This window comes from Schistocerca piceifrons, chromosome 2 (genome assembly GCF_021461385.2).
Source record: "Schistocerca piceifrons isolate TAMUIC-IGC-003096 chromosome 2, iqSchPice1.1, whole genome shotgun sequence".
Lineage (NCBI taxonomy): Eukaryota > Metazoa > Arthropoda > Insecta > Orthoptera > Acrididae > Schistocerca > Schistocerca piceifrons.
The window spans coordinates 845,320,945-845,345,651 of record NC_060139.1 but is presented as its reverse complement, the minus strand read 5'-3'; the positions used below and the strand labels follow the sequence as shown (position 1 = coordinate 845,345,651).

Genomic DNA, 24,707 nt, shown 5'->3' with positions numbered 1-24,707 from the left:
AACTCTCAAGAGATAGCACATCCTGCTGGAAATGTTTCTTTTCTCCACGCTGCACACTAAAATGTCTTAATGTACTGTAACAGAAATGCAGCAACAGCAAAAGACAGCATCACAGTCTCCAGCACGAGAAGTTAACAAGCATAAGCAACACCCTTCAATCTCCGACAATAAGACTGAAAACAAACAGTTACCTACAACCTACACCAGACACACTCCACAGATTTTAGTGGTGGGGAGCAAAAATACTTACAACTGCTGGAAGTGTTTCATGTCTCAAATTCAGAAAGAATGCAGATAATTTCTATGAGATAAAAGGACTAAGTATTATGTGACGAAATCAAGCCTAATGAATATCAGGAACCCTTCAATACTAGTGGGTGTTGATCATTTCATTCATAAACTCAATAACTTTTATAAATTGATTTTTATTTATGTGATTATACTTTGTGAGCTACTACTGCTTTCATTCGACATGTAGAGAATAATTCTGAAGTTAATTAACAAAGAATGTAACTATGTAAATTTTATAAACTTTTGTGAAGCTATTTGAAATGTTTTCACTAAATTTTGTGATACTTGTAAAATAATATAAATGATTAGATGCTTTGCCTACAACTGTAATCCCTCTGACCTCTCTCACTTGGAGGGGAAGAGTTGCAAAAATGAGTGTTTAGAAACAAGATGCTAGAGTTACAAGTCGCATTAAGAAATTTTTGAAGTACTTCGTATTTAGTTTTGCTGGAACACAGGTGCTAGGATCAATAATTAAAATATAAATATAAATAACTAGCTTAGTGCTGCAAATGTTTATGTTGTTCACAAATTGCATCACCTTCTAAGCTTTTCACACTAATCAAGGCCATATAAGCATGGTCTTACTCAAATGTACTTCTGACCAAAAGCTGTTCTGGTAGCTGAAGTCCAAAGTTTTTATTAATCGTGTCTTTTGCATTCTTGCGGAGATATTTCCCAGCAAGTTTCATTTCCTAACAAATATTTCTTTATTGAGAAACAAAATACCAATTATCATAACGAAATTTGGCTTTAAATTTTTTAATGTAACGAAATATTCTCTTAAAAATTTTCATCCTGTATTGCACTCCCTTTGCAGCTGAATTTCCAATAACACTGAAACATGTATTTCTGAGAAGTCAAGTACCACTTGTCATACATGTAGACTTAAGAATCCTTTAATAGTTCTTTATTAATTATTTATTTTCAAAAATAATTTCATTCACTACTTTAACCCCTTGGTGGCTGAATTTCCAAAAATGCTGAAACACATACTTTTAATTTTCTGACTGAGAAACCAAATACCAGTTTTCGTAGTTATAGCTCCAAAATTCCCTTAATAGCGACATAATTTCAAAAAGCCTATTTCACCCCCTTAGGAGTGCAATTTCAGATAATTCCTTCTTAAACAATGTCTACAGTATGAGGGGCAGTCAAAAAGTTTCTAGCCTGAGATAGTTACTGTGATGTCTTGCATAAACAACGTGACCTACTGTTATGGTGACCCTTTGTGTGTATGCAAGTCAAATTTCACGGCTACAGCTTTGTTAGTTTTGATGGTAGGACGATTGCATACTGTGGTGTAAGCAAAATGGTGAATATTGAGAGAATCAAGAACTGTGCTGTGATCGAATATCTTCATTTGAAGGGCATAACACCCAAGGAAATTGCAGAAGACTTGCAGAATACACTTAAGGCCAGTGCTCCATCTTATGCAACAGTGAAAAACTGGGTGTCTAACTTTAAATGTGCAAGAATGAATGGGGAAGATGCACCAAGGAGTCGAAGGCCTGTTACCGTTGCCACAGATGAAATAGTGACTGCAATTCATGATACAATTTTGCAGGATCATCAACCAATGTTGCAGCACATTGAAACCACGTTTGGAATATCCATGGGTGTGCTCATGATATTGTTGGGGATATTTTGCAAATGCAGAAAGTTTTATCTCAGTGTATCCCAAAAGACTTGAATGCAAACAGAGACAGGAGCGTATGCAGTGTTGTGAAGAAATCGTCCACCAAATTGAAACGGATAAAGATGGCTTTCTTGCAAGGTATGTGACAGTGGATGAAACGTGGGTTCACCATTTTGATCCTGAGACAAAACAACAGTCGCAACAATGGAAACATCCTTCTTTCCTTACCCCAAAAAATTCCGACTGCAACCGGTATGGTGACAGCATCGGTCTTCTGGGATGCAGAAGGAGTAATTATGGTGGATTACTTACAAAAGGGCATAACTATCAAAGCATCATACTACTGCACCCTCCTGCACCATGTGGGAGAAGAGATAAAGAAAAGAAGGCGTGGAAAATTGGCATGTGGAGTTCTTTTGCATCAGGACAATGCACTGGTGCACTAAGCCCTCGCAACATTGGAAGCTCTGCGTGACTGCGGGTTTGAATTGTTACGTCATCTACCAGATTCTCCAGATTTGGCTCCATCAGCGTTTTTCTTTTCCCAAATCTAAGAAAAGATCTCAAAGGGCGACGATTTGACAATGACAATGCAATGATTGTTCCTGTGAAAGCTTGGTTGGAACTGAAATTGATGACCTTTTATTTGAGTGGTTTGCAGAAGTTACCTGAGTGTGTCCGCAAGTGTATTAGTGTACACGGTTGTTCCACTGAAAAATAAATTGGTATTATGAAATTTCTGTCATTCTTTATTTGTTAGGCTAGAAACTTTTCGATCCCCCTTGTATAAGATCCACACCCGCTCTAAACGTCAAGTTTCTATCCTTAGCAGTTTGGGCTGGGTGATGATGAGTCAGTGAATCAGTCTGATGCTATTTCACCCCTCAGGGACTGAATTTCCAAAAACAGTGAAACACATATTTATACATCTCTAACAGTGAAGCCAGACACCAATTTTAAAACATTTACCTTTAAAAATGCTTTCACAATGAAATCAAACATTTAGGTGTTTCACTGTTTTGGTTTTGTCTTTTATGCCCTATGTTATCCACTGTTTGTTGCCTCCTTTTGATAGTTTAATTTTTGTCAGTTTCTTAGAGGAACATGTTTTGAAGAGACACACGAACATAACTGAGAAAACAATGAATGACTTTTCAGTTGTTAATTCCAAGTATACCTGTTTCTATGTTTCTTACCGAACGAAAGCGCTGGCAGGTCGATAGACACACAAACAAACACAAACATACACACAAAATTTAAGCTTTCGCAACAAACTGTTGCCTCATCAGGAAAGAGGGAAGAAGAGGGGAAGACGAAAGGAAGTGGGTTTTAAGGGAGAGGGTAAGGAGTCATTCCAATCCCGGGAGCGGAAAGACTTACCTTAGGGGGAAAAAAGGACAGGTATACACTCGCACACACGCACATATCCATCCACACATACAGACACAAGCAATGGTCTTTAAATATGTCTGCTTGTGTCTGTATGTGTGGATGGATATGTGCGTGTGTGCGAGTGTATACCTGTCCTTTTTTCCCCCTAAGGTAAGTCTTTCCGCTCCCGGGATTGGAATGACTCCTTACCCTCTCCCTTAAAACCCACTTCCTTTCGTCTTCCCCTCTCCTTCCCTCTTTCCTGATGAGGCAACAGTTTGTTGCGAAAGCTTAAATTTTGTGTGTATGTTTGTGTTTGTTTGTCTGTCTATTGACCTGCCAGCGCTTTCGTTCGGTAAGTCACCTCATCTTTGTTTTTATATATAATTTTTCCCACGTGGAATGTTTCCTTCTATTATAATGTTTCTATGTTTCTTTTGATAGTAGATGGAAGAATTGTTCTTCGTATTCGGTGTTATAATGTCTATTGTCTAACATTATTATATGATTATTCAAAATGCTGTTTAACATCAAAATGACACATGTTTAAAACTTTAAGGTGATACGAAGACATTACATTAAAATATCTTTATATAAAAGGCAATGTTCTGACTGACTGACTGACTCATCATCACTCAGCCCAGTCCGCAAAGGATAGAAACTTGAAATTTGGAGAAGGTGTGGCTCTTATACAGTAGGTGTCATATAAGAAGGGATTTTTCGAAATTCGAACCTTGGGGGGTGATATAAGGGAAGATGAGTATTTTTGAAAAATGTCACTACTAAGACAATTTTGAAGGTAGAATTATGAAAACTAGTATTTGACTTCTCGGTCAGAAATAAGGAAATATGTGTTTCAGCATATTTGGAAATTTAACCCTAGGGGTGCGAAATAGTGGGTGAAAGCTTGTTTTGAAAATACATCATTGTTTAAGAACGACTAAAGTACTTTAATGCTACATCTATGAACATTGGTATTTGACTTCTCAGTTACAAATTTTAAAAAAAGGCATGTTTCAGTGTTTTGGGAAACTGAACTCATAAGGAGGTGAAATAGGGATGAGATTTTTTATGAAAAAGTAATAAAACATTTTTACAGCTAAATCTATGAAAATTTAAATTTGGCTTCTCAGTTAGAAATAAAAAAATACATGTTTCACTATTTTTGATAAGAGGAGTGAAAGTGTTCATGGAAATATTTCATTGTGCAATCATTTTTGAAGCTAATTCTGTGGAAATTTGTATGTGGCATCTCTGTTAGAAATAAAACACATGCATGTAACTAATTTTAAAAATTCAACTCCTAAGGGAGTGAAATGTTTATCGAAAATATTTCATTGTGGAAGAATAATATTATGGGAAGGAAAGTTGCTACTCACCATATAGTGGAGATGCTGAGCTGCAGATAGGCACAACAAAAGCTCACAATTATAGCTTTTGGCCATTAATGCCTTCGTCAAATTAAATTAATGACTATAGTTGTTCCATCACTTCAATTTTTACACTATCATTTTTCATCCATTGCTATTACTTTTTCACTCTCAACATTAATCAGTGATGCTTACCTTATGAGATGGTGGGACACCAGGTATAAGAAACCTATATCGCTCCACAAACTCCATGAAGCTGTGTCGTATTGGGTAACCAGCTCTTCGAATACGGATTGTCTCCATCATACCTGAGTATCTTAGTTGTCGACAGCAAAGCCCTCTGTCAAACATCTAATATTATAAGGCACTATTAATATATGATAATCTGGAAGTCAGGGCATTAACTCAATAAAGGAAAAAATAATAATAAATAATCTTACCATTGGTTTCTTATACTCGTTTGGTTTTATACATCGAATGAAAAATGGCTGACAGCTGCTTAAAGTCTTCATTAGACAGTCTAATGACTTTTTAAACTGAGTAGATAGCGTAGGTGCCCTTTTTCGTGTTTCAGATCCCATCCCAATATCTTCAGCAAACAATAGCTGCAGGAACTTATTTGTAGATATGTGAATCAGTTGAAGGAGATCTGCGCTAAATGTGTCACGGTTTTTTTCAAGGAAACCTGAATAATTAGAAATAAATTTAATACATTCTTGTATTAGAGAAAGTCTGGCACAATAATAATCTTTTAAATAAAAATGTGATTAAAAGTTAATACATATTATATGGTTAAAATTAAAATCAAATTCACACCATTAAAGAAGAGGACCGGAAAAACTAATAAAATAAAAAGGAGGTTTGACCCACATCAGCTAATTAAAAATAATAAGTACCAACAAATAACACAAACCATCAAATTAACAGATGATCTAGAACAACTAGTGCCTAATCTTAAAAAAGAAGCAGAGAATCTAGCTCCCTTGAACCCATGAAGGAAACATGCATGGTGGACATCAGAATATGACAAATTCCATGAAGATAAACACCAAGCATGGTTAAAGTTTCAAACACATAAAACTGAAGAAAATGCCATCAACCTAAAAAATGAAAGAAAAAAATTCACTCAAAATATTAGAAGAATCAAGAGAGGATTTCATAAAGATATTATAAGTCTATAGAAGGTAATTATCATAAAACCAACTCCAGGAACTACAACAAAATCTTTGGGAAACAACTACAACAATATGAGGCCCCTACACTAATACTGAAAGATGAAGATGGAAGAATGACACACAGTAACAAGGAAAATGCAGAAATCATGGCAAAAGCATTTTACAAACTTCTGAATTGTGAAGAACCCAAAGAACCCTTACAAATCAACATAAATACCCCAATAAAAACCAAACCTAACAAACTAGACCCTCCAACTTTCCAAGAAGTAGAAGAAATTCTTAAAGAACAAAAAAATTATAAGGCATGTGGAGAAGATCAGGTTTCTGTTGAAATGTGGAAATATGCAAGTGACACAGTCAAGACCTCCTTAGACATGGCTCTAACAAAAATTTGGGTAACAGAACAATTTCCTGAACATTGGACCACAGCTATCATCCACCCACTACACAAAAAGGGAGATAAGAGCAACCCAGACAACTACAGAGGAATCTCTCTCCTAGATTGCACATATAAAATTCTATCCGAGATCCTATATGAAAGAATCAAGGAGCAATTAGAACAGGAGTTAGGGAAATATCAGGGAGGTTTCAGACCATGGAGAAGCTGTGCAGAGCAGATAATTAGTTTAAAATTGATTATGGCATACTACAAGAAACAGAACAAACCTCTGGCAATAACATTTGTAGATTTTAAGAAGGCATATGACTGTCTCCACAGACCTTCAGTATTAAAAATTTTAAGAAATCTAGGACTCCATCCAAAACTAATTAAAATAATACAACTTACTCTAACCTACACCAAATCAAAAGTGAAGTTTAGAGGAGAAATTTCAGAACCATTCCTCATAAAAACAGGCTTAAGACAAGGTGACTGCCCATCACCATTACTTTTCAACTGTGCACTGGAATACATAATGAGAGAATGGTACAAGGACAATCCAAAGAGGATAAGAATTGGAAGTGCAAAAGATGATATTAGCTTAAACTGCTTGGGATTCGCTGATGATCTTGCTCTCCTAGCCAACACCGTCCAAGAAGCCAGGCAACAAGTGAAATCACTACAAGAAATAGCAGAGAAAGTAAGCCTTAGAATATCATTTGAAGAAATGGAGATTATGCTAACTGATCCACCACTTGCAAACAAAATTACAGTAGGAGAACAGGAAATCAAAATTGTTGATAAATTTAAATATTTAGGTAAAATAATAACATACAATCTAAAGGAGAAGCCATCATGGCAAAATAGAATAAAAAAACTGAACTATGCAAATTACATTACCAAAACTACATACAACAAAAAAAGCCTATCTATAGATGTAAAATTAAAACACTATAAAACAGTTACACAACCAGAAATAACGTATGCAGCTGAAACTATCTTCAAAACAACTAATACAGCAGAAATTGACAGAATATTAAAAATAGAAAGAAGAATAATTAGGACATGTATAAATAAACAGTATAAAATAAATGGACATTGGAGAATAGCATCAAATGAAACAGTATATAAGAAAATAGAACCAGTCATGAGCACAATCAGGAAGAAACGCATCTCATTCTTTGGACATTTGATGAGAACTCCAGAAAACAGAATTAGTAAAAAAATAATACAAAAATTGTGGAATAGCAAGAGCGACATTAAATGGATCACAGAAATTAAGGAAGATATAAAAGAACTTCAAATTACAGTAGATGACCTAAAAAACAAGACAGAGAAAACCAGAATACTGCAAGACCCGCAAACCAGACTACAAATGAAAATCAATAAAAGGAGTACAGGAAGAGTTGTCTCAGATGAAGAAAGAAAGAAAATATCTGAAAGAAAGAAGAAATATTGGGCAAACAGAAGAGCAAAACACCTTTCATATAAGAATAGCCTCTAATAATTATATTACCTAAATATCATATTAAGTTATTGTCGAACCAAATTGTATCCCTGTGTAACAACTTGTTTAGAACTTTGTATTTTTGACTACAGTGGTCCAATGAAGGCCATAAAATAAATAATAAAAAACATATGGAAAGCCTCAATGAATTGTTGTAGGCACTATGTTAAACAATATATTAAGACTTGTTATTTTTATTTGCTTATAATTACCTCTTGTATCGTAGAAGACTACACCAGCAAAGTGATTTAAGCCAAATGATGTATTAATATCTGATTTTGGTTTCAGGTAATTCCTGTGGTTACCATGAGTTTTATGAAGCTTAGCCAACATTGTTTGGTCTGTTCCCTACAACAAAGAGGTAAAACATAGAATCCAATGCTTCAGATATATTTATGATTACTATAGCAGACATCCACAATCACTTTTCAAAGGAGTTTGTGATACCTTAGGAAACTTTGATTCTTCATCAATAAGAGCCATGATATTCAACTGCTTAACAGCAATGAGATCCAGGGCATCCTGATTGTCTACAAATTCTATGTGTTGCCAATTTATGCCTTCTAAATTGTATTCTTCCTGCTCCAACTTGAAAATATGTTGAACAAAAAACTGTTGAAGGTTTTCATTTGCGTAGTTTATACAAAACTGTTCAAAGCTGTAAAGAAATGAAACATAACATTTTTTTAAAAAAGTTTCCTATTTCTAGATCACAATTAAGCAGTGCTAATACCATTTAAATGGCAGAAAATGTAAGTCTAAAATGGCTCCTTCCCCAATCCAGTAGCACACTACAAAAGACAAAGATGAAATTTTGAGATTTGATCTTTACTTTGCAATGAGCTGCTTTGCAAACTGGAGCCTATATTATTACATCAACAAAACTATAGGAAGCTTTGGACATTGAATTGTATGATTTTGATATCATCTTTTTCTACTGGCTGCAGTGGTACAGCCATAATTAAAGGCAATGTGGTATGGCATATTACTTGTAATGTACTACACATATCTGACACTCAAATAGCCAGTGCAGGTCTGATTAAAACTGTACCACGGTAATCCTGCACTCCTGGCAGAACTGCCACAAAGAATATCACAGTTAATCAGTGCCTGGGCTAAGTTTTCTTTACTATGGAGGCTTTTGTTCTTATGGAAAGTTCTGTTCTTATTGGGGCTTTTATTATTTCTTTCTTTCAAACCATCAAGTGACCTGTTTCCCCAAGTGATTCTTAAAATAAATATTACAGCAAAATTTAGTATATATTCTGGAGGTGAATGAGAAAGGGAGAAAATTCACATCAAATAATCTTGCAACATAACAGTAATTAATGGGATAAGAAATTGCAAGATAGCTGTATGGGGGAATAAACAGGTGCTAAAGAACTAGTTGCTTCATCTGTCAGCTACACTGAATATCCGGAAAAGAAGTGCCTCAATCAAGTAAAAGACTGAATATCAAGAGAAGTAATAAGTGCAGCAGTGAAAATAGTACTGACAAGCAGAACATTAAATGTCATTAAAGCAGAATATGAAAAATGCAATATTTTGTTGTTGTTGTGAACCCTTGAACATACACACACTATGCACAAAATGTAAATCAAGAAAACACATTACAATTATACCATGAAATGCTTAGAGAACCTGAGCAAGAAATGTGACGTGAAATAAAAGGAAATAATGAGATACTACATACATGCAAATGGGGCAATACAATGAAAGCAGGCATGAAGATTATTTCACAACAGATATTAAATTAGACATAGAACTGACTGACAGAGTAAATGGCCACACTGATGAATTATAGACAAAATGAAAATGGCAATACCTATTTGTGTTGAAATTTTCAAAACCAAATATGTCAAGCACTCCAATAGCACTTCTTGCAGAACCTTTTGGTCTATAAATTGCATTATTTATTTTGTTTACAATAAAAACAAACAAACGTCCATATATCCCCTTCACAAAAGCATCCCTCACATCAACTGACTGATCTCTTGATAGTGATGACACCTGTAAAAAAACCCATATCTCTTACAACTAAATCTCTCAACAGGGCAGTAACATATTTGTCATCAACACTGATGACTGACACTACGAGACTAAAGGACATGATAACTGCAACAAACATATTTTACTCAATGTCATAAAACTTTACAATTAAACATCTTCAGCAATCAGTATTGAAAGATGAAACTATAACTACGCATCTTTAGAAATCAGTACTGAAAGAGACAATTAATGCCAACAGTACGTCATCAGTTTACATCAGGATGCATGCAAGCAGTACTATCAAACTTCTAGGGATAAAGTAAAATTTATTCATTTGAGAATACGTAACTAATATGCCAACATCTTTTTCTTCCAGATTTATAAAAAATAAAATAAATGTCTCTACCTCATTATATGGGGCGTTCAAAAAGAAACAAGCTGGAGGCATACTTGCAGAAACCAGTACCATTATGTTAGAAGTATTAACCATAGCTATTGAGACACTTGTCCCACTGTGACACAAGGTGGTGAATGACTGTCTCATAAAATTCCCTGGACTGCAATGTTAACCAATTCCGCATGTACAGCTGGATGTTGTTGTCTGAGGTAAATTGCTTGCCCCTCAGAGCCTTTATAAGGGGACCAAAAATGGCATAATCAAAGGGAGAGAGGTCCGGACTGTATGGAGGGGGGCTGAGAACCTCCCATTTGAATTTCTACAGGAGTGCTCTGACTGTGTTGGCCGTATGAGGCTTTAAATTGTTGTGGAGCGGAATGACCCCACAGGTGAGATTGCCTGGTCATTTTGAGTTGATCGCTTGGCGAATGTGGTCGAGGTTTGTGGGTAACGCAGCCCGGGCCTCTCTCTCAGTGATTATGCAATTTTTGAGGGGCAAACGATTCACCTCTGACGACGACATCCAGCTGTACATGCTGAACTGGTTAATATTGCAGCCCCGGGAATTTTATGAGACATCCATTCACCACCTTGTGTCACTGTGGGACAAGTGTCTCAACAGGCAGGGTGAATACCTTTAACATACAGATACTGGTTTCTGTAATTATGCCTCTGGCTCGTTTCTTTTTGAACACCCCTTATAGTTTAAATGATTACAATTTTTTTGCTAACACTTCCAATCATTTTTATTAATAAATTCCTGTCAGTAGCGGATCTCCCTGGTAAACATGCTACATAACCAACCTAGTTCAATTAGTGCAGAGATTATAGGTAGCATTCTCAAAAATATAGTTTTATTCTTACTTACAACTGTCTCTCCACTTGCAAATATTGTTTTCCGAGTAAGTGCATCAATGAGAGGCTGTTTGGGAACTCCAAGTAAACCTGCAACTCTCTGAACACTACTGAGATCTGGGATTTCAGTTGCGTCTAAGTTATCTGGAAAATGAGAATTAAAGAAACATGAATGTCATGATTTGTTAAAGCAAAGTTAATTGCATTAACAACACAACTTCCAGCAGATCATACAGAAAGAATGAATTTCAACAACTACGTGGAACAACAGTATCAACATTTTAAATAAACTATTCATCATTTTAAGCCAACCGAAATACAAAGACACTATTTTCAAATTTAAGTAACTACTCCACTCAAATATATTCTCGTAAGTTTAATAAGAAATATACATTAGGGTACATATTCCTATTCAGAGACTAATAGGTTAGAAAGTGGTTTGAACTAACAAATGGTGACTGAGAAACCTGCCTCAGAAGCACAACATGTGGAAGTATGGTGGGCAAAATATTTCAGGGTTGAGGTTTCTGCACTGTAAGACTATGAAAAGAAGAGGAAAAGGAAAGAGAGGGAGTGGGAAGGGGGAGGGGAGAAGAGGAGGAGGAGGAGGAGGAGGAGGAAGACGAGCAGGAGGAGGAAGAAGAGGATGAAAAAGGGCAATTTGGGAAGTTGCAAAAGGTGCTGCTGAAAGACATTAAGAGGTGCATAACTCACAATTGAAAGAGATGTACAACAGTAATTAAAACTAAACAATGGGAACTCCAAATAAGAATAACAATACAAGAAAAGACAGATTGGTACTTACCATAAAGAAGACACATTAAGTTGAAGACAGGCATGGGTATAAGTCACCTATACAAAGCTTTCGGCCACAGCCTTCGTCAGCAAAAAAGAAACACACACCGTTCACACACACAAGCAAGCAACCCTCGTGGGCACATACCACCAACTCTGACAGCTCAGGCCAGAATGGCTGAAAGCTGTGTCTCTTAATTACGCTCGTCTGCAACTTAATGTGTCTTCTTTATGGTAAGTAGCAATCTACCTTTTCTTACATTGTTAGTAATTGAAACTAAATACCCAACTGTGATTTAAAATATAAAGAGCGGAGGAATATGTCAAATGTGTTGAATGGGTGTTAAAAACAGAGGAAGATGCCAAAATAGAAGAAAGCAATGTGTAGTTGGGCAACGTCAGACAAGGAGAAGTTCAGTGCAAATAGTACAAACAATGATTTGCACAACCTAAGTTGAGGAAGAATTATATATAAAAAAGTAATATTTTATAAGGTGGAGGAAGAGTTTCAACACAGAGTTCACAGGTTCACATTCTATTGTCACTATCTGGCCCCCTCCAATTGATGTTTTTGATCTGCCTTGTGCATCCTGTAAATTGTATGGCACATAAAACAATCATGGTTTTGGGTGTTTCATTACCAAAATGGAAAATAAGTATGCACATCAATACCTATGACAGCTGCTTTGTACTTGATATTTCCAATATGTAGTAATGCTGCTAGAAGCTTCAGTATTTCCCAGATTTCTTGATCAGTGAAAAGAAGCACTTTCATAGCAGATCGAATATCTGCAAATTCAGCTGCATCATCCCTTCCTTCACATGTAATGCTTCCACCCTGAAATAGAGTTTATTATGGCATTAAGCAGAAAAAAACATTGATAAAAAAAAATTTTGAGATCAAGTCTGGGCTACTATTTTTATGGCAGACATTAGGTAGTTTACATTTTCATATGATTGTCTCCCAATCTCACACACCTAAAAATACTGTAGAACCACAATCATAGATGAACAACTACAAGCTTTTGCGCCAGCAGATAAATGAAACACCAGTAACGATGATAAATCATGTGTCTCATGTTTGTTATTAACTCGACTATTATTGCTCTGATATTAGTAATTTAGAATGTACAAGCTAAAAAAACATTAAAATTAATTAAGTAATTTATACAGTAATAAGTTTAATGCACTGCAGAGAAGAACACGAGCAAACTATACACTGGTCTTGATTGAGTGTTTATATGTAAGTAAGCCATAGTGCAACATGTTAATGATGAACAGCCACTGGACTATAGATCCATACTGTCAGTAATTCATGTTTGTGACTTCTGGCTGAGATACCATGGATCTTCTTAAATATGTATGCTATGATTCAACTTGTCTCAGAAATATACTGACACAATTTAAAATACTATTCTAATATGAAACTGTAAGTTCTTGAAGTTGTTTCCTCAACAGATGTTCGAATCACATACAGTGTGGTGAAAAAAGCTATTTAAAGATATAACAGCAGTCTCTAATAGAAATTCTCATAATTTCTGATCACACTGATACGAAGCTACAAAAAATGTTTACAGCAGCCAATAATGTGAAATGGATTTGCTAATGAAGCAAAGCAACATGACAATGTCAATTTCATGTTACAAAATGTATAGGAACACTAGCATAATTACAAGCAGTAAATTTATAAATGAAAACTTACTTACACCTGTCAAATACTTATACTGGGAAGCATCTCCGAGTTCCAGCTTCTGTTTCTCCTCTTTTGACATCCCAGCTAATATACAATAAAATATGTGGTAATTACGTTCATCAGTATTTTGAGACACTATCCTTGATTTTTCAAGCAAGTACTGTTCAATTTTAGCTCCTTCAATTACACCTTGCTTGTTAAAATGAATATCAATGTATTTTCCAAATCTTGATGAATTATCATTCCTGATTGTTTTGGCATTGCCAAACGCTGTAAATGAAACAGAAACATAATAACTGTGTTGTTTACCACACAGTCACAAATGTTTAATGCACAACTGGTAATATTCCTTAAGCATATACCACTATACCTTCAAGAATTGGGTTTGCTTCAAGTATCTGCTGTTCAATCCACGAATGTTTTCCGCTTATTGCAGCTAAGTACTGAAGAATCAGTTTTGTGCTCTCAGTCTTTCCAGCACCACTTTCTCCACTGGTGGTAAAGAAATACAGATTTATTGATATCTCTATGAATTATTTAAATTATTTATCACATTATGATCAATCAAAATTGTTCACTCAAATCCAAAATTTTTGTTCTAAATGAAAAATGACTTGCAATGAACCATCAAAAACCAAGTGATGCTGATGAAATTGTATTAGGAAATGAGACACTTAAAGTAGCAGATGTATTTTGTCATTTGTGGAGCAGAATAACTGAGAAGGGTTGAAGCAGGGGGGTATAAATGTAGACTGGCAACAGAAAAAAGTCATTTCTGAAAAAGAAAAATTTCTTAATATTGAGTAAAAATTTAAATGCAAGAAAGTCTTTTCATAAAGGTATTTGTTTGGAGTGTAGACTTGTACACAAGTAAAATACAGACACTAAACAGTTCAGCTGAGAAGATAACAAGCTTTCGAAATTTGGTGCTGTACAAGAATGGTAAAGCTCAGGTGGGTGGATCTGTTAACTAAAGAAAGTGGTACTGAATCAAATTGAGAAGAAGAGAAATTTATGGCACAGTTTAACTGAATGATATGTCACATCTTGAGGCACCGAGGAATTGTCAATTTGGTAAGAGTGTGTGTGTGTGTGTGTGTGTGTGTGTGTGTGTGTGTTGGTTGGTTTGGGATTGAAGGGACCAGACTGCTAGGGCCATCGGTCCCTCATATGTGTGTGTGTGTGTGTGTGTGTGTGTGTGTGTGAGAGAGAGAGAGAGAGAGAGAGAGAGAGAGAGAGAGAGAGAGAGAGCTGCTCATAACATCAGTCTTCAGAGTGAAGACCAAACCAACAACGTGGTCCATCAATATAGTTATGTAATATCACAATAATTTTCAGAATATGGATGTAGATGTGGAAATATTTTACTAACTCTAATCAGTACTGTAATCTCATATTACATATCATAAAAAAGAACAGACATGTGGGACTCCTGTGAAAACATGCAGCTGTACACTTCTTAACTTTTGAAGAGATTACTACAGCTGCTCACACCATCAATCATGGTAATTATCTGACATTTCCTTATTTAAAACAATGTTTCATACTGCTGTGTTATGAATGTGTATCTGAACGTTTAACCAGTACTGGGATTTCTGTTCCTTGTGTTTTTAGTGTGTGCATTATATCTCATGAGTAACTATTTGACAAATGACAGTGAGAATACAAGTAGTATTGCAGTAAGTAAACTGTGGTAACCCACTGATTGTGGTGGTGGTTAGTGTTTAACGTCCCGTCGACAGCGAGGTCATTAGAGACGGAGCACAAGCTCGGGTTAGGGAAGGATTGGGAAGGAAATCGGCTGTGCCCTTTCAAAGGAACCATCCCGGCATTTGCCTGAAACGATTTAGGGAAATCACGGAAAACCTAAATCAGGATGGCTGGAGACGGGATTGAACCGTCTTCCTCCCGAATGTGAGTCCAGTGTGCTAACCATTCCGGCACCTCGCTCGGTAACCCACTGAATCACCACCTAGACATCGGGTGCTGGCCACTGTCTCCAACAGCGGCCACTAGGAAGAGGCACGGCAACTGAGTGACAGTGCACAACGATTGCGCAGGCACATTCGGCGCCAGTATCTATGCAGGTGATTGCCACCTGGCGGTCGCCCTCATTCAGCTCTGGCTCCGCTTGCAATTCACTTCATTTCTGTACTGTTTGTAATGTAACACTCACTGTTATACCTTGAGTTGGAAATGGAAATCAAGTCCCATGCTTCTTGACACAGCATAGGGAAACGGTGTGGGAGACATGCACCGCCATACTAGGCAAGATGCTAATGGAGGTGGTTTGCCGTTGCCTTCCTCTGACCATAATGGAGATGAAAGATGATGTGAAGACAACACAACAACACCCATTCATCTCGGGGCAGGTGAAAATCCCTGTCCCCACCGCGAATCGAACCTGGGCCCCGTGCTCGGGAAGCGAGAATGCTACCGCAAGACCACGAGTGGCGGAAACACCTTGTATTAGTGATCAGAAAATACACTTGTTCTAGAAGTGCAAGTACATTTTTATGTTGTGAGTTACAACATAATTGGTGATGATCAGTGGGCAGTTTTTCATGTTACATTTGAAACCATGTACCACCTTCCCACAGCTACTTTACTGGGAGAATTGGTGGAAGTCACGCTCCAGCTATTCCTGCAACAGCAATTAGAGCAACAGAAACATCAGGAAGCCTTTGTTGTCTGTGTTACTCATTTGGCAATTGGCTGTGACTCTGCCACCATTTCCACCTTAACAATGAAATGACAGAATAGTGGCAGGCATACGACACGTACCTCTGACAGCATTTTTCTGTGTTCCAGGTAACGCAACCAGCTGTGGTCAGATCTATTTTCCTATTGTGGATATCACCTAGCATGTACCAATTGTTGAGCAAACTGGTCTTTCTCAGTCATTGTATCCCATGTGGAGTTTTATCAGCATCATAAAAAAACCTACCAATCCTACCATGTGTGGGTGGCTGAATTGTACCTCCTGTACACAAGGAATCATATGCCAAAGTGACAATTCGGGACGCAATTATTCCAAGGGGGGGGGGGGGGGGGAGGAGCAGATAAGGCACTACTTCAGGAAGCTCCACATTTTAAAATTAGTCCAATCCTTCAAAGTTTCCTGGGCCATGCTCAATCAGTTAGATTTTGAGGGGGCGAAGTGGCGGTTGTCACTTCAGACCTGGGACAAATCTGACCAAGCCAAATTTGGCTAGAGAAGAAGAGAACATCCCCCCCCCCCCCCCCCCCCAGCTCAGTTTCATAAACAAGGAAAGCAATCTGGGTCCTCGAACCAATATTTGTTTCCATTGTGCCCAAAATGTTTTTGAAAACATGTCCCAGATGGCTGCACCAATCGATGGGCACAATGATAGAAGGAAGGACATCTCACATCAGACTGTCATGCTCGGGATAGACTACATGTGTCTCATCAGCACTGACTGGACATTAACATGATTTTGTCAGAATCTTCAAATCTAGGTGAGTCCCCTCCACTCACTTTGTCCAACAAACAAGTTCAGCTACAGTTTGATACTGGGGCCTTTCCAACCCTGTTAAGTTTTCAAATCCATCTCCAGCTGGGGGTGCCTCGCCTGAAATCCACAGCTTGCTGCTTGATGGCAAATGACAAGCAAAGCATTCCACTTACAGCACATCTCACCCACCTGGTCTCAGAATAAATACAATTTCAAAAATTGGATGACCTCGATAAAAAGTGCCCTGAGACCTTCTCTGGGGTCTTGAAAAAAGTGAGGAAATTTGTGGCGCATATCACCTTAAAGAAGTCAGCATGCCCCCATTTCTTCCATACATAACCTGCACCCCTCATATTCAGCAATGCCATCAAAAATGAACTAAACAGCCTCAGATGTCACTGAATCCATGTATGCTAGTGAGTGGTTGACACCATTAGTTGTCATAAAAAAAGTTATCAGGAAAATTGTGTCTGTGTGGAAATTTTAAAGTTGCCGTTAACACGAAGTCGGAGATCAACACATATCCCATTCCAGTCTCTTTGCACTTGTGAGAGGGCAGCATTCTGACAAAATCAATCTCTCTGAAGCTTGCTACCTCTGGAAGAAGAATCACAAAGTCCTCACAGTCAACACGCTACATGGATTATATAGGTTCAAATGCTTAGTTTTTTGGATGGCCAGTGCCCTGCCATTTTTCAAATATTCCTTGAAAAATTGCTGTAGGATGTACTGGGATGCATAAATTACCTTGATAACACTGTGGTAAAAGAGTCCACAATCACAGAACACTTAGCAAACTTGCAGTGGCTGTTTCACATCCTCGAGCCCACAGGCTTCAACTGCAACTTTGAGAAATCAATTTTTTTCAACCATCAGTGGAATGCCCATGGCACGTAATCTCCTCTGATGGTATTTAACGCACACAGAAGCTGGTCGAAGTCATCACTGCAGTTCCTCACCCCAGAAATCTAAAGGAGCTCCCATCTTTCTTGGGTAAATCACACATTACAGCACATTCATTACAGGTGTGGCAGCAATTGTGCACCTGCTAAACAATCCCTTTTGTCCAGTCAGAGGCATGAGAGCAGGTTTTCAAAATGTTGAAGCAGGCCCACATATCAGCTCCATGTCTTGCCACTTTTCAACTGGGTAAACAGTTGGTAGTGGTGTCAGATGCCTCTGACCTGGGCCTGGAGGCTGTCCTTGCTCAGAGACATGGATAGATCAGAACATCTGATCACTTTTATGTCAGAGACACTCCATGCTGTGGAAAAGAGGTATTCACAAACTGAAAAGGATGCCTTTGTGGTTATCTTCACACTGAAAAAATTCCTTGTTTTCCAGAACAGAACAAAGTTTCCAGTCACTATGGATCATAAACCATTATTCTCCCTCTTTGGTCTAGCAGTGAAGCTACCTGAGAGGACTGCCCACAGCCTCCAGTACTGAGTGCTTTTCTCAGCAGGTACCATTATGAAATTCTCTTCCACAACAGCACACAACAGGCAAATGCAGATGCCCTTCCCCATCTCCCAATGGGGTATGAGCTACAGTTCTACCAAGATAAGATCTTGTGCTTCCAGTTGGATGAAGAGACTCAAGAGATGGTGGATGCTTTCCCTATCACAGTGACTCATAGGGTGGAAGTGATGGCAAAAGATGTGATCAAAAGTATCCGGACACCCCCAAAAACATACGTTTTTCATATTAGGTGCATTGTGCTGCCTACTGGCAGGTACTCTGTATCAGCGACCTCATTAGTCATTACACATTGTGAGAGAGCAGAAGGGGGGCCTCCGTGGAACTCACAAACTTCGAACGTGGTCAGGTGACTGGGTGTCACTTGTGTCATACGTCTGTACGAGAGATTTCCACACTCCTACACATCCCTAGGTCCACTGTTTCTGATGTCACAATGAAGTGGAAATGTGAAGAGACACGTACAGCACAAGAGTGTACATGCCGACCTCACCTGTTGACTGACAAAGACCGCCGACAGTTGAAGAGGGTTGTAATGTGTAATAGGCAGATACCTATCCAGACTATCACACAGGTATTCCAAACTGCATCAGGATCCACTGCAAGTACTATGACCATTAGGCAGAACACTAGAAAACTTGGATTTCATCATGGTACACAATGTGGTGATCCAATGGCAGGGTGTGGGTATGGTGAATGACTGGTGAATGCCATCTGCCAGCGTGTGTAGTGCCAACAGTAAAATTCAGAGGCAGTGGGGTGGTCGTACTTTTCATGGACAGGGCTTGCACCTCTTGTTGTTTTGCTTGGCACTACCACAGCACAGGCGTACATTGCTGTTTTAAGCACCTTTTTGCTTCCCACTGTTGATGAGCAATTCCGCGATGGTGACTGCATCTTTCAGCACAATCGAGCACCTGTTCATAAAGCACGGCCTTTGGTAGAGTGGTTACACGACAATGGACTGGCCTGCACAGAGTGCTGACCTGAATCCTATAGAACACCTTTGGGATGTATTGGAATGCCGACTTCATGCCAGGCCTCACCAAGGGACATCAATACCTCTCCTCAGTGCAGCACTCCGTGAAGAATGGGCTGGCTTTCTCCAAGAAACCATACAGCACCTGACTGAACATATGCCTTCAAGAATGGAAGCTGTCATCAAGGCTAAGGGTGGGCCAACACCATATTGAATTCCAGCATTACCGATGGAGGGTGCCATGAACTTTTATTTTCAGCCAGGTGTCAGGATACTTCTGATCACATAGTGTATCATCGTACAAAAGATGTGGCAGTACACGCAACAAGCCTGGCCTGACAGCATACCCGGTCACGACTCCAACACATTGCACCATTATTCTCACCTTCACCACTAGCTCATCCTAGCAGATAGCGTCATCCTTCTCACTACCGACCAGCAGTCTGCCCCGGCGGTCGCGCCATAACCTTTATGCCCAACAGTACTACAGCTCCTGCACAGAGATCACTGAGGTGTCTTAAGTACTAAACGCTAAACTGCTCATCCAGCACCACGTGTATTGGCTGGGCACAGACCAGCAAGCCAAGCAGCTTGTTTGCAGCTATTTCCACTGAGAACAACAGCAGTTGGGGCCCTGCCAGAGGTTCTATAACTGGCAGATGCCCTCCTGCTTGTGAGAGCAGGTTCATGGGCACATTCTGACTTTACGTGACCCTTCCTGGATACTAGCTGGCTGATTATCAGTCAATGTGTACTCAAACTTTCTTATGTGGTTAACTGCCAGTCCACAAGTGTAGAAGTAATGATTGCTGTGCTCAGGAGAACTTTCACTATTGAAGGTCTTCCTCTGACGCTGATGTCGGACAATGGACCACAGTTCTGTTCCCAGGTTTTCAGTAAGTTCTGCCACCACTGCGGCATTCACCATCTGCTATTACAGCCTTTCTACATCCAGTCAAAAGGTGAGGCCAAAAGTCTCATGCACTTGTTTACGACATAGATGCAGAAATGTGTGGCCAACACTTCTCCAGATGAGGCCTTATGTTTCTTTTTAGTTAAAACAGGTTGACTCCAATATGGGAGCAAAGTCCAATGGAATTTCTTCATGGCCATCAGCTCTGCACACTCATCCACTTCATGCTGTCACCATGTGTGGGGCCATGTGCAGCACTGTCTCCCCATTTCCAACTAGACACCTGCTTGTGAGTGACAAGGTTCAGACGCCAGGAGAAGTGGATTTCAGGAGTTGTCCGGTAGCAGTGGGGCCACTGTTTGTTCACTCTGGTCATGGGGGACTGAACACTGATGTGCCATCAAAATCAGCTGTGCCTGTGGCTGGAGACCTGGCTGGCCCCTCCTCCAGACCTTCCAGCAGTCGCCCACTACAACCTGCATATCTCCTCCATCACATCCTCTGCTCCCTACCCTGCTCCTGGGTTGTTCCTGCCTTTGGGCTCTCTGCCTTGTGTGACACCCGAAACCTGCTCTCATCCTCCTCTGTTTATAGACTGTCGAGATGTACTGGATGTTGGCAGATGACCAGGCTGTGGTGCAAGTGTTGCCCCTGCCACTACTGTTTCCTTCCATACTGGGTCACAAAGTCGATGTGGCGTGGCCTTCGCCACCTGAGGCAGAGATGCACTGATGCCCATTGCGCTGCTGAAGCTGTCCGATACTTCCCATGATGTCAACCTGCTTCTGGGTACTGTTGGGATGCCTGGCTAGATGTGGGTCGCCCTGCTGAGATGCAGCTCATTGCTTTCCCACAGACAAAGAGGTGTGGTAACGAACACAACTATCATCTAGGCATCTCACATCGGCCAATGGTTCTGACAGAGGCCACTAGAAGGATACATGGTGGCTGAGCAACAATGCACGAAGACAGTTCAGTTGCATTCAATGCCTCCTGCCACATTCTATGTAGGCGACCGACAACTGGCATTCACCCTCGTCCAACTCTGGCTCCACATAAAATTCACTTTGTTCTTGAAATCAGTGAAGAGCACTAAACAGATATGCAAGATTGAAACCACTATTTGGTGGATAAATTTTCATGATGACCATGTGACATCTTCATTCCGTATGATAGTGTACTTTCCTGGGGTTTAGCACAAGACAATCAGCAATACAATTAGCAGCATTCTATGCTGGCACGTTTACACCATTTTGGCCAAATAATCATGGCACAGAATTTATTTTCCCACTATTGTAATATGAACTGCCATATCTTTGATCAAACACCACAATGTAGAGATGCTACCCACATGCTTAGTTCTACCTGTTACTGAAACATCAGTAAATTTTAAGTAATTTCTTATTCATTACCAATGCACTGATACAACAAAAGAAAAACTATGGATAATGTTAATGCCATAAATTGCTCTTCTCAGAAGATGCATATGACATATCTATACATTTTATAAATTAGATTTCCTTGCCACAATTTTCTGTCTGTATGTGAAAGCTAGTCTGAGGAACTACTGTAGAGATTTTGAAACTCTTCACAATGGTTTGCTTATACAGGGTGAATCACCTAAAACTTGTCCCACAAATATTGCTAAACTGAAAATTGCAATTGACGTGTTGTTTTCAGAGAATGAATTGGTATTCAGTGGGCCTGTATTGTTAGAAAATGAACAGATTGTAATAATACTTAGAAAGTGTGTTTTTGTGCAAGCATATACTTTTTAAATGTAACAATGCCTATTGACATTAACAAACTATAAGTAAGGTAAATTAGAATGTCAGGGATGTTTGTTACAGGATTGTAGTGCAAATCATCTATGAGATATCATACTTTAGAAAGTTCCCTTAACAACACTTGTTTGTGCCATTCGACCAGCATAATTGCTACGTACAACATTGGTATGTTTACCCACAGCGTGCTTGTGTGTTCCTTGAAAAAGCTGCGACTTGCTGGTCAGTTAATGTGTGACAGTCGAAGCAAAAGGTCGTTAGTGGACGATGGAATTTACCAATGCAAAAAAACCTGACATGCTCATGGTGTATGGAGAGTGTAGGAAGAATATTTATCAACCTCTTCAACCAGTTACGTGAAAGTGGTAGTGTAATACCTTGACAACAACAGGAGGAACCAAGTGATGACAGAAGATGGGGAAATTAATGTCCTCACTGCTGTTGCAGTTGAACCACATGTTAGCTCCTGAACAATTGCATGAGGAAATGGAATGAGTCAGGGAAGTGTCCTATGCATTCTCCACTGATATAGGCTCCATCCCTATCACATCTCCCTTATCAAGAGCTCATGGAAATGATTATGAGAATCATGTTAACTTCCGTACATGGTCATTAAGACAGGATACTTGAGATGTATCATATAACTAGTTTAGTGACAAAGCCACATTCCCAGTCATGGCTAGGTAAGCCACCAAAATATGCGCAATTGGTCTGTTGACAACCCCTGTTGGCTTCATCAGGGGGAAGTCAGCACCCATGGAGGACAAACCTGTGGTGTGGGATAATGAACCATCAGCCTATAGGCCCATTTTTCATAGACAGAACACTAAAGGCGCACAAGTATCACAGCCTCCAACAGACCATATTCTGTAGTTGCCAGAAGACATTCCTCTGGAGACTAGGAGGGACCTGCGGTACTAACATGATGGCTGTCTAGCCTACAGTGCACGAAGTACAACAGCTTGTCTTCACGAATTATTTCCAAATTGATGGACTGGACACCGAGGACCTGTGCCTTGGCCCACCCATTCCTTGCAATTGACATCTGTAGACTTTTTCCTGTGCAAAAAGCTGAATGAAGCTATCTACAAGGACATACCAACTACACACAAAGATATGCAATGACTTGTTACTGCAGCCTAAGATATCTCCGCTGAAATGCTAGCTGTTTCATACCAGACTGAAAGCATGTATTTCTGATGCCAATGGCCATTTTGAACACAATCTGTGATGGTCAACTGTCTCATTATTGGTCAGAATCCACACAACTAGTATATATGCACTTGTGTTGCTCTTTACTGTGTGCTACTGCAGGTATTGTACAAGCATCTGTGTTGGAAATTTTCAAAATGTGATGCCTCATGAACAACTCACAGTATAATTCTGCAACAAACACCAATGACATTCCAATTTACCCTGCTTTTAGTTTGTTAATGCCAACAGGCATTGTTCCGATTTAAAAAAGTGTACTTCTGCACAAGAATTACACTTTCTCACTACCAATCCATTATGTGAAAACCGCATATCAATAGCACTTTACATTCCCACAATATGTGTGGTGCAAGTTTCAGGTGATTCAACCTGTATAATTTATAATTGAAGTAATGATGAGTTTGTAATATTATTAATATTGTTATCGGTTCCATATTTAACTGTCACTGGTAGTCATATCTCATGGCAATGATGGGCACCACAAGCTGGTCAGCTGCAGAGGTGGTGTGTCTGGTGGGAAAAGCAGCTGCTGCACTTCCAAAGGGCAGTGAAGCTTGACCAGAGTCTGCACATATTATAAATTTCCCTGCTGTGTTTTTGTGTCTGTGTGTGATGGCTAATCTCAGGAATTACTTTAGGGATTTTGATACAGTTTTCACTAATACTTAGACTGAATCATGACGAAAGTTTGTGAATAGAATTTATTACCGCTATGCCAGATGACTCAACTGGTCGAACACACTTTGTCCATGCGAAGCTGGGGCAGTTTGTTAGTCTATTCTAATTACGGGATTACCTGCTTTAACACAAAAAACAATAATTTTTTCTAAAAAAATTTGTTTTCCAAATTTTTTTGTGTTTTCTCCAATGTGCAGACAGTTCAGCTCCAGGCAACTATGAAAGCTTGCTTCATTAAATTTACTGACGATGAGAAGTGGAAAGGAGTGACGGGATTGATAGTAAAGATGACAAAATGTGGAGTAAAATATTAAAGGTGTGTAAATTGTGACATGAGGGGACAATGGTATTGGTATTCAAATATTTACCGCAAAGAAAAAAAAGCAAAGTGCACACAATAAGTATGCCATTGAAAGTCTGGATAAATATGTTATTAGACAGCACTTTCTGCAATGTTATAAACAATAACAGGAAACATGAACTCAGTGAAAACTTCACAGCTTTTGTAGTACATAAGTGGACTTAAGAGGCTAACAAGGAAACTCTGAGAAAAATTGTTCCATCTATGGGAACCGATTTTAAAAAGCGTCACAATAAACAAGTTATCATGTGTGAAAGAGATGTCACTGTCTTGAAACACTCCCTCCTGTGGCGTGACCGCACAGAATGCAATGGCACAGGGTCCGTCTAAGACCCCGCAGTTTGACAATACCTTCGATGCCACC

General features: G+C 39.0%; 1 protein-coding gene across 1 annotated transcript in view; it reads right to left on the bottom strand.

Annotated features, from left to right (window-relative positions):
- Nucleotides 1-24,707, bottom strand: part of LOC124776283 (myosin-VIIa) — a 476,348-nt gene that overhangs the window by 66,556 nt on the left and 385,085 nt on the right. Inside the window, exons 7-15 of the mRNA XM_047251187.1 lie at nucleotides 13,832-13,953; nucleotides 13,475-13,731; nucleotides 12,441-12,606; nucleotides 10,987-11,117; nucleotides 9,558-9,742; nucleotides 8,180-8,390; nucleotides 7,945-8,080; nucleotides 5,112-5,356; nucleotides 4,867-5,022 (exon numbers count right to left, since the gene is read on the bottom strand). Coding sequence (XP_047107143.1) covers nucleotides 4,867-5,022; nucleotides 5,112-5,356; nucleotides 7,945-8,080; nucleotides 8,180-8,390; nucleotides 9,558-9,742; nucleotides 10,987-11,117; nucleotides 12,441-12,606; nucleotides 13,475-13,731; nucleotides 13,832-13,953 — 1,609 coding nt within the window. The remainder of the gene's footprint in view (nucleotides 1-4,866; nucleotides 5,023-5,111; nucleotides 5,357-7,944; nucleotides 8,081-8,179; nucleotides 8,391-9,557; nucleotides 9,743-10,986; nucleotides 11,118-12,440; nucleotides 12,607-13,474; nucleotides 13,732-13,831; nucleotides 13,954-24,707) is intronic.